The sequence below is a fragment of the Drosophila navojoa genome, chromosome 2 (genome assembly GCF_054131105.1).
Source record: "Drosophila navojoa isolate 15081-1374.11 chromosome 2, UAZ_NAV_1.0, whole genome shotgun sequence".
Taxonomy (NCBI): Eukaryota; Metazoa; Arthropoda; class Insecta; order Diptera; family Drosophilidae; genus Drosophila; species Drosophila navojoa.
In genome coordinates this window covers 23,821,970-23,832,169 of record NC_142890.1, presented here as the reverse complement: position 1 = coordinate 23,832,169, position 10,200 = coordinate 23,821,970, and the positions used below count along the sequence as shown (strand labels likewise).

At 44.3% G+C, this 10,200-nt stretch overlaps 1 protein-coding gene across 3 annotated transcripts in view; it reads right to left on the bottom strand.

The window, feature by feature from the left end:
• Nucleotides 1-852: 852 nt before the first annotated feature.
• Dscam3 (Down syndrome cell adhesion molecule 3) overlaps nt 853-10,200 on the bottom strand; it is a 36,909-nt gene continuing 27,561 nt past the window's right edge. For 2 of the 3 annotated variants that reach the window (XM_018113575.3, XM_089257036.1), the window contains 15 exons: nt 9,954-10,164; nt 8,967-9,222; nt 8,576-8,719; nt 6,465-6,773; nt 6,179-6,334; nt 5,743-5,922; nt 5,292-5,666; nt 4,981-5,106; nt 3,752-4,067; nt 3,190-3,353; nt 2,853-3,101; nt 2,567-2,788; nt 2,308-2,506; nt 1,864-2,109; nt 853-1,739 (listed from right to left, as the gene is read on the bottom strand). In XM_018113575.3, coding sequence (XP_017969064.1) covers nt 1,688-1,739; nt 1,864-2,109; nt 2,308-2,506; nt 2,567-2,788; nt 2,853-3,101; nt 3,190-3,353; nt 3,752-4,067; nt 4,981-5,106; nt 5,292-5,666; nt 5,743-5,922; nt 6,179-6,334; nt 6,465-6,773; nt 8,576-8,719; nt 8,967-9,222; nt 9,954-10,164 — 3,205 coding nt within the window. In that variant the 3' untranslated portion in view covers nt 853-1,687. Of the gene's footprint in view, nt 1,801-1,863; nt 2,110-2,307; nt 2,507-2,566; nt 2,789-2,852; nt 3,102-3,189; nt 3,354-3,751; nt 4,068-4,980; nt 5,107-5,291; nt 5,667-5,742; nt 5,923-6,178; nt 6,335-6,464; nt 6,774-8,575; nt 8,720-8,966; nt 9,223-9,953; nt 10,165-10,200 lie in introns of all 3 variants that reach the window. The other variant, XM_030390954.2, reaches the window with a different exon arrangement.

The window sequence follows — 10,200 nt, the reverse complement described above, 5'->3', positions numbered from 1 at the left end:
GCTTAAGTACGCATTAAAGGCAGCAACAAGACGATAAACAGCTAATTAGCAAACTAATGGGCCGTCTGCAGCTGAATGGCACAACTAACTAACTAACTGAATATTTTAATCAGCTGCACGGAACTTTAATAGGTCACAGTGACACCGCGAGAAATTGCGCTGCAGCTCAGCTTGAGGATTTGTTATCTCATTTTAATCGCGTATACGCAGTGTTGCGCCCAGATGATGCAACTTCGTTGAAGCTCTTCTCTGTGGTCATTGGGCGCTGTCAAAGTGCCAGAGAGAGAGAGAGAGAGAGAGAGAGAGCGAGAGAGAGTGTACAAATATTGCCCTATTGACATGACTTTAAGGAAACTTGGCAACATTCCTAAAATTGACAAAGTTTCTCCGGCAGCAGGTAAACACTGCAACATCATGCCACGCATGTCTAATACTGCGCCATTCAACGTGCACTGGCATTTCAGTCTTTTCGTCTCCTCGGCTTGTGGTTGAGCTGAGCAGCTGAAATTGCCAGCCATTTTGTGGTGTGCTGCCTAAATACAACTGATTGCCTAACTAAGGTGCATTCGACTCTCATCTGCAGTTGTTTCAGCTGTTTGTTGTTGTTGCCAACTGGGTTTGTTTACGGCAACCGCTGGCTTGTGGTTGGCCCGTAGTGCATTTGATTGATTCGGTTAGTCTCATTTGCTAATGCAAATATTGGCAGAGTCGCTCTGTGGGTGAGTGGTTGAGTGGCTGAGTGGTTGAGCGGTTTAGCGGTGCCATTGGCTCTGCCTCTGCCAGCTGGTTCGTTGGCTTCGCTGTGGGTTTCAATTCGAAAAAGCAGTTTTAATGAAATTGCCAGGGCTGTGATTTTGTTTATCCTTACACACCGTTTATTTAATTAATTTGCCGTTAGTATTTGCATATTGTTTTGTGTACATGCATACCATACATACACACATCGGAATATATGCACGTATGTATACATATAAATATTTATATATTAATATTTACCTAAGATACCAATACAATTTCATTGTTGATTATCTAATTGAATTCAATACATTTTATAGTTATATCATAATTAAGATAAATTAAATAACGACAGCCTACATTAAAAATAATGCAACCTGCCCCGTTGTCGGTAAATTATCAATGGCAATCAAAAACGTAACTGGAAATTCTGATGATGGCCAGGTGAAATCAGTGTAGATGCGCCTCAACTCGATTGCAGAACAATTTCATTTCCATCTCTTTTTGAACAGTTCAATTTATCACATCAAATACATATTTTTGAGAGTGTGTGGCGTGAGTGTGTTCTTACAGGCTAGCAGACATTTAACGAGCATATATGAGTACTTCCGAGGATCTGTGATAACTCTTGTGGGCTTACAGTCAGTTTTACATACATTTAGATTTTGTAAAGTCTTTGTTTTGCATTAGCGAGAATTACGCGTGTGGGCTTACGATCTAGAGTTTAGTTTACACACTGAATGAACAACAATTAGAGTTGAGTTTTGAGCTGTCGAGTTGCTCGGCTAAGTAAATGCATTTAAATGCTCTTCATTTTCATTTGTTTGCTTTGTGTCGGTGTCGATATTTTGGATTAATTGTTGTATGTTTTGTATTTTTTGTTGTATGTTTTTTTTGTTTTTTGTTTTTGTAGTTTTCTATGTTCTGGCCAAGTTAGCTCTTGGTACATTGTTTAAACGTGTATCGCGTACTCTTGGCGCTCCTGCTCCTTTTTCTCGTGATACCTAGGGGTCGCAGGCTGGTTAGTTTTTGCGATTCAAGGTTCAAGTTCAAGGTTGGTAGACGCTACAGGCATGCAACAAACTACGGTCAAGCACTGGGAGCATCGTATCTACACATTGCGCTTACCTTGCCAACAGTGAGGTCAACTCCTCGCGGTCCAGTTTCGCCAGCTGCGCTTCGCTGGTGTTCTCCATTACGCGCTGCACCTCCAAGTCCAGGGCGCGCTGCTCCCGCTCGCACTCGGCCTGGTCGCCGAACTCGCGGGCATCGTGAAAGGCGGCCGGCGGACGAAAGCCGCTGGACAGATCGCCGCCAGTCATCGCGGCTATGGAGGCGGCCAACGAGGCGGCTGTCTCAACCTCACTGCCAGCGCTGCAATTAGGGGCAATGGAAGGAGCATGACGCAGGAGCATATAGTTCGTGTTGTTCGAATGAATTACAAATCGCAATGGAAATGAATTTGTTGTTGTCTTTCAATTTCTGTGTGCGTGTGTGTGTGTGTGTATAAATGGATCTCTTTTTGGTGGGGTGTTCGATTCGGATTGGTGAGGGCTTAGGTACCTGAACTACCTGTTGTTACTACCAGGGCACTTTCGTCGCTCCAATGTCTGGTTGCCGGACTGCACGCCATGCTTCCGGCTCCGCTGTCCCCCGCCACTGCGCTTCTCCAGTGCCAGTCCGATGTGCCGCGGCGTATTGTGCCGCCGCTCCACTGCCGGCGAGCCCTGGTCATTGTTCGACTCGGTGCTGGAGTCGGGCCGGAACATATCTGCAAAGTAACAGGCATTGGCTGCGAATGCATGACCCGATTCCCGTGCGGCATACGCACCTACAACGGCGCGCCCGTCGCTGCTGCGCGACGACTTGCAAGGAACTCGGTAGGTGGGCATGTTGGAGAACTCGGTGCTGGGGCTGATGCTGGTGTCTGACTCGGACTCGGCCACCACGCCGGCGTTGCCGGTCTTGGCACTGCGTGCACCACTCGACTTCTTCGAATGACCGGACTGCGAGCCGGCGACCATGGTCATCGACTTGCTCAACGTGGACTCATCTGGGAACGACAGCCTCAGTCTCAGCCTCAAGTGTAATTACAGACATAGACAGATATAGCATACCATCTGTGTTGTAGTAGCGCTGCTTGTGCCAGCTGGACTTGCCCTTGACATGCCCGAAGCCCGAAGTGGGCAGCAGCGGATATGCCGTGGCATTAAGACTCTCGCCCTCCGGGTGCCCAAACGTCTTGAACTGCATGGTGTAGTCGTGCGGCGTCTGGACGGCCAGCCCGCGTGTGGGCGTCTTGGCCGGGGCGCCAGTTCGTCCGCCATTCACGCTGAATGTGGCGTACGGCGAAATCTCGTACATTTCTAAGTAAGTCACGAAGCAAGCGAGAGAAATGCGAGGGAAGCCGTTTAATTGCTGCCTGCAGCTAGACACGTGACACACGCCACTCACCCGAATCGTTGCTCTTGTCCACCGTCTTGACCGGCGAGGCGCTGTACACCTGCTGGTTGCGCCGGTTCTCGTGCTCCTCCTTGTAGTCCCCGGGCAGCGCTCGGGACTCGTAGCCCTCGGTGATGGGACCGCAGAGGGTGCGACGATGCTTGATGGTCAGTCCGCTGCAAGAGATTAAAACCTCGTCTCAGCAATTAGATGTCTAATTAACTAAAGCACTGCGCGAAATTGGAATTCGCTCTCGGGAAGTTGCTGAAATTGATAAATTGGATTTATCATTTGAGCATCCAGCAAATACTGTTAATTTTCCAGTATGCCGTTTATAGAAAACATAAAATGCGAAGGTAAATTAAAAAATAGAACGGTTTTCATTTGATATATCGCTGCACATTCACCTGACGCATAACCTGCACCCCGGTTAATTAAAGCTTAATTACGGTTCGAAAGCAATTACGTTTCTTCAACCGCTCAACCCTACCGCCCTCCCGCCCCACAATCCCCACGATCCCTCAACACCCCAATTCAATTTTCATCCCTCCCAGCGACTCGCCCCGGCGCTTACATCGTCATGATGGACAGTGTAATTATGACAACGACAATGAACGTTGCCAACCAATCACCGCTGGTCGGATTTGTCACATTTATCAGATTGTTCATCAAATCATTTTCTGTGGGAAACACCGATGGCGGCGGTATGGTGCTGCCGTCGAGGTTCGTGGTGCTGAAATGATAATGCTCCGTCGTTTTAGCCGCATCGTTGGTGGCGGAGATGCGCAGCTGGTACCATTTGGCGGGTAGAAAGTCGCAGAATATTAAATTTTCACGGTTCTCCTCCGCGTTCGAGATATCCGATGTGACAACTGTCCAGCGTACGTCACCTGAGGGATAAAAACAACAAGGATGAAGCAAGTCAATGAAAGGGAAGAGCGTGCAGTCGGACGTTGTCACGCCCCTAGTGGCCCTAGATATATTTTCCGTTAACGTTCACAACGGACACGGTTATACAAGAAAATATACTCTATTAGGGTAGAGGTAATTTAATTTGTTAAACTTTATCTTCATTTGAGTAACTGTAGAAAATTAAAAAAGTTATCAGTAGATACGCATGATTATATTTTCGATATTTCGATTATATCAGAAGTATAATATAACCTACTGAAGCTAAGGAGCCTAACAGCTGAATATATAAATAAATGCAACTGCGGCATAAAGTTAAACATTTATTATAGTGTAAAATCTCATCAACTTCAATATTAGAAATAAAATTCAAATACGTCAATATATATTTGTCGATATATCGCTTATAATACACAGAATAAATATATATTTGAATTGCAAAACTAATATACCCTCTCACACTTTCAGCAACAAGTCAGATATTTTTTTCCGGCTAAAGGAAATTATACTTTATACGCCATGTTGCACTTGGCTTCCCCAATGGCAGTACAAATTGTATAAATATTTATAAATAAATATATATGCATGTTCATTGCGCAGTTAATTGAAAACGTAAATAATTGCATTAATTTAATTTCATAAAAAATGAATATTGATAATTATTGTGGGCGAAACGCGAATGCCCTCGCCCGGCTATCAGCTGGATTGCTTGCAGTGAAATATTCATCGCAGGCTTTGCATTTTTTTCTACCAGATTATACAGTTTACTCTCGGCTTTAGCGGATTGAGGGACCTTTAATGCAAAAATCTGCTAATAATAATGAGCGCGCTCCGCATTTAAAAACATTCACTGCGCTCGGGCAGAGTGAATGAATGAATATTCATTATACATACCGAGTGGCCGATGCTCGATGGAGAAGTGATGAATGGTGCAGCCGCCGTTGTGCCACGATGACAGCTTCAAATTCACACAGGTTGCATTTGTGGCAATTAGTTCATTGCCATTGGGCGCCTGCGAGGCTGTGCGTGGAATGTAAATGAAAATGGAAATGAATGCATGTGGGAAATATTCAGCAGTGAGTGGTGATTGTGGTCAACTGAAATGTGAATGCGGCCGCAGCCAGTGGAGGCAGCTCGGCGCGACTGGGCCAAATGCAAATGCGAGAGCAAATGCAAATCTGCATCTGCTGGGGCTGCGCACTCACCTTTTCCCTTGGTCCAGACATTAATTTCCTCGCTGGCCGGGCCATTGCCCACCAAATTGTGAGCCGACATTTTTATAATGTACTGATTTCCGCACTTCAGTCCCGTCATTGTGTAAGCGTTGTTCTCCGGCAGCAGCTCCGTTTGGGTCCAGCTATCGCCGGCGGTGTGATATGAGAGTGTGTAGCCCTGCAACGGGGCGCCGCCGTCGTCGGGCGCATCCCAGCTGACACGTATGCTGTCAGCGGAAGCATACTGCACGATGATTTGTGGTGCGCCGGGCGGCCTCATGGCAATCACCTGATATTGGATTTCGTCACTGCCAAAGAGATTGTTTGCCGTGCATGTATAATTTCCGGACAGGCTGCCTTCCACTCCTGTTTGGGCGCAAGCAGCGCGAAAAGCGGATCAAAAGATGTAAATGCAAATAGTTCGCATCACGGCTCTACTTACGGTGTATCCTCAGATTGCCCTCGTTGGTCACCTCGTAGAAGGGGCTGAATGTGACGGGGCGATCACGGGTTAGCCAGCGCGCTCGCGGCGTCGGATTGCCCACGGCGAGGCACTCCAGCACCAGCCTGGTGCCAATGGCCTTGCGCACCACCTGCCCAAATGAGGCGATGCGTGCAGGCGCTACATCAGGTGCACAACAAAACAGAATTAAAACCATTGCCAAACAGTGTACAGAGTACAGAGTACGGTGTACAGAGTACAGTTAGGTGCACGGAATTTAAATATTGACAACGCTGTTGCGGTCATTTTGTGCGAGCCAACATGGGGCCATGTATGAAATTTTAATTAAAACGAAAATCACACAATCGCCTTTGATGGCATCATTTGAGCCGTGTAAAAACTGTTATGGGGCGCCATAAAGCACTGCCACGCCTACCTCGTGTATTGGTCGCCTGCGCCACAACAGATGTGGGCTCGCCCTCGCCCACGGACGTGGACGCCGATACCCAGAACTCGTACATTTGATTCTCGGCCAGGCTGCGTGCCTCGAATGTCACCGGATAGCCGTTCTCATCAACGCGCACCATATGAGCTGATCGAGAGCCAGGAAAGAAAAACAACACGAGAGAAACGAGAAACGAAAACGAGAAGAGGAAATCGAGAGAAATGCAAACAGATGCAATGCAATGCGTGTGTTAGCCACGCCCATTTCGGATACTCACTCTTGGTCTGGCCCTTGCGACCGGCCTCGCGCGCATATACCGTGTAATGCGATATGATGCCGTTGCGATTCTTCGGCGGCAGCCATGAAATTAAAATCGAATCAGCTGTCAAGGCAGCCGCTTTAATGGCCGCCGGAGCGTCGGGCACATCGTCATCCGTTTGGCAAAATAACGGCTGACTGGCCATTCCATCGCCGGTGGCCGTGTAGGCCAGCGCCCGTATCGAATAGTTGGTGGCCTTGAGCAGCGTATGCAGATACGTTTCCAGGTTCGAGGTGCGTTTTATCTCCAGCTTGGCGGGGAAGTCGACTGTGAAATTGAATTGATAAGCCATATTGTTATTGTTATGCTACAATAAAACGAACCAAAATTTACTTTGAGGAGATTAACTTTAGCTGAACACACGAAAAAATAATTTAATTGAAAACAAGTTGGAGTGCTCTAGTCGAGTTGTGCTGACTAAGAGATACCCAGCACCAGATTTGAATCAGCCCTCGCTTGACTATATGTTATGCTATGTTAAATGTATATGTTATGTTAAATGTATATGTTTTCTGTTGAATAAACTCTCTTTTATAAAACTGATAATGAGATTTACGAGATGTACATGTATTTCCCAGTCCTCAGAAGTATTTGAAATATGACTTTTGAGCATTTAGCAGGTCTCTAATATGAGAATACTTGAGATCATGGCTTCACTCCCAAAATGCGTACAATTTAACTAATTCCAATAGAACCATATACAGCATACCACATTCAGAGAATTGAAAAGGAATGAAGGAGCGAAAAGTTTAATAAAGACGAAGGCAGTCGCAGACATAAGAAACGGTCCTCAATAAGCCGAAGCCGAAGCAAAGTGTGGTAATTGTAATCAAGTTCAAGGTCGGTTTGCCCCTCACTCATTCAATTCGGTTTGCTCTCTTTTGAATATTGTGTGGCCGAGTCTCATGAGCGCGCTTTACCAACTGGAGATTGTGGAGTGCTCATCAAAGGCTTGAGTGTTCTTTGAATTCCAGTATGTATGTGTTTTTATTCAGCGCTTAGAGCAGAGAGAAACAGCTAAGGTCAGCGTGAGAGTAAACTTAGACGTGATTTGCTCGTGTGTTCGATATTTGCGCTTCGGCTTAAAACTATTGTACATTATTACTTATATATGTATAGGTATTCTCATTCTTGGAATTGTGGAGATCTTGAGTGCGACGACTTGGCGACGGCAAAGCTCTGAGCAGCTCTGAGCATTGTGAACGTCAGTTGTTAGGTCTCAGGATGGAAAGTAGAGGGAACTGGTGGGTGGCAGGTGGTGCTGGTTGGTAACTCGTGCGCTCACTTCAACTGCTTTGGTTTCGCATTCAATTTCACTCAACAAATTCTGAACATTGCTAATTTCAACGTATTTTATTTGTCTCTCATGCTTTATGCGATTTTCGAAAACCGTGTTTAATCTGAAACTCCATTTTTAATGGCTTCAGGCTATACAAAATATAGTCTTTGTTGAATTCAGAGCTTTGAAATAATTGCAAGTGTAAAGTTCTTCACTTGAGTAGAATAACATAAGTGGAGCCTACAGCCCAAGCTTCGTTCGTTATTTAAAACTAATTTAGGCTGAGCCATAGGACTTTTATGGCATCACAGACATCCTTTATACATTGACGTGATGAAGCTACGAAAGGCCCATTTAAGTCGCAGCTTGTAATAAACTTTATACGCTGACAAAGGGGAAGTCACTGGCAGGCTAATCGATTTGAGTAGATGAAAAGTGTAGCTGCTTGGGCCGTGTAAATAGTATCGATTGCCAAGTGCGTACATTGATTTGATAAGCGGTGCCAATATCCACAACTCGCCGGCTCATCAATGTGCTGACGCACAGCTCGGCGCCAAAACCAATAAAGCAAGCAGCTAACTTGCCGTTGCTTACTCGCAGCTCTGGCTCCAGTTGCTCGTTTTTCCAGCTCCTTCTACTTCTCCGGCTTGCCCCTTTGGCAACTACACAATCATATCGATTGCTGTTTACACAGCGCTCGTCGCTTGCAATATCAACAAAATCAGCGCCATAAAGTGCCAACTGGCAACCACAAAATCTAGATGCGCTGGCCGGGGCAGCCAATACTCACTCTGATGCACTATGGGGCGATATAAAATTTTATAGCCTTGTATAATGCCGCCATGGAATTGCAGTGGCGGCTCCATCCACGATATCTTCAGGCTCTGCGAGGATAGCGAAGAGCAGTTCACGTTTTGCGGCGCGGCCTCAGGTACTGCAAGTAGTCGAATCGATTGGAAATTAAATTTTATGATTTTGTATTGGGAATTAAAAAGTCTGTTCAATAAAATAGCCCAAATACAATGAGTTTAGTTTTAGTTTCAGTTTTAGTTTTACTTGGGTAAAATCTATTTTCGTTTGCTTTTCTATTTCTATTTCTGTTTAATATTTTCCTTTTTCACAGCTCTTAAGAGCTTAAGGAACTGCAATCTGTGTGGAACGACAGTCTAAATGACACTTACCGCCCTCGGCTGTGGTGCCAAAGATGGGCGCACTCCAGGGGCCGGATCCGAAGCTGTTGAGAGCCCGCACAGTGACTGCATAGCGCGTGTACTTGCGCAGGCCACGCAGCGTGGCCTTGGTGGTTGCCCAACCACTGACAATGACCGACTTGAGCGAGCTGTTCACCACGCTGATGTAGTTAATGTTTTGCTTTTCCTCCGTGCAGTTCACGGTGTAGCCAATCAGCTCGCCGTTCCACGACTCCCGTGGCGGTATCTGAAATGGATTATTTATGTGTGTTAATTATTTATAGTTGTATATATATATTTTTTATTTATTAATTATTAATTATTATTTTGATTATTAATTTTTATTTATTTTATTTATTTATTTTTTTTTTATTTATTTATTTATTTTTTTTTTGCTTTTACAATTATTTATTTAGCCTTTATCTTACTGATGATATTTTAATTAATTTATTTTAACATCTTTTTTCTTTATTTAAATATTAAATTAATTTTTATGTATTCCTTTTATTTTTATAATAATTTTTAATTTTATTTTTTTATTTTTTCTTTGTTGTTTATATATAATGCAGGATTACAATTTTTATAATTTTTTTATTTTATATTTTATTATTAAATTATTTTTTTTAGTGAATTGAGAAAATTGATATACAGCCAGCTTAAATAAATATTAATCAGTATTTCAATATTATCAAATAGATATGGACATTTAAGTTGAATATGTTTATAGTCTGTCATATTATTGAAGGACAGAAAGCGCCAGTGGATACTCAATAATTAACTAAAAATATCTTAACTGTAATTTTCATATACACAAAATAAATAAATAAAATTTGAAAATAGAAAGAAAAATATAAATAAAATCAGCAAAAAGAGGCAACCATAAAAGTATAAGAAAACATTGAAAAGTAACCACATAATGTGAAGGATTTCACGGATCATCAATTTTATGCCTGTGCTATTTCTACTTGGTGCACCCACCTGCCAGGTAATAATCAGCTCACTCTCGCCGCCCGTTTGCACCTGCACATTTGATGGGGCCTCCGTGGGCGCTTCCTCCTGCGTTTTGAGCACAATGGCCTCCGTAAAGGCGCTGCGCTCAATCTCATTAATGGCCTGCATGCGGATGAGGAATGTCGTCGCCGGAGACAGGCCAGCCACAATGGCGTTCTCGCGCAGATCGCTGTCATAGCTGAGAGGGGAAGAGAAATATGCTCAGAGTCTTTCA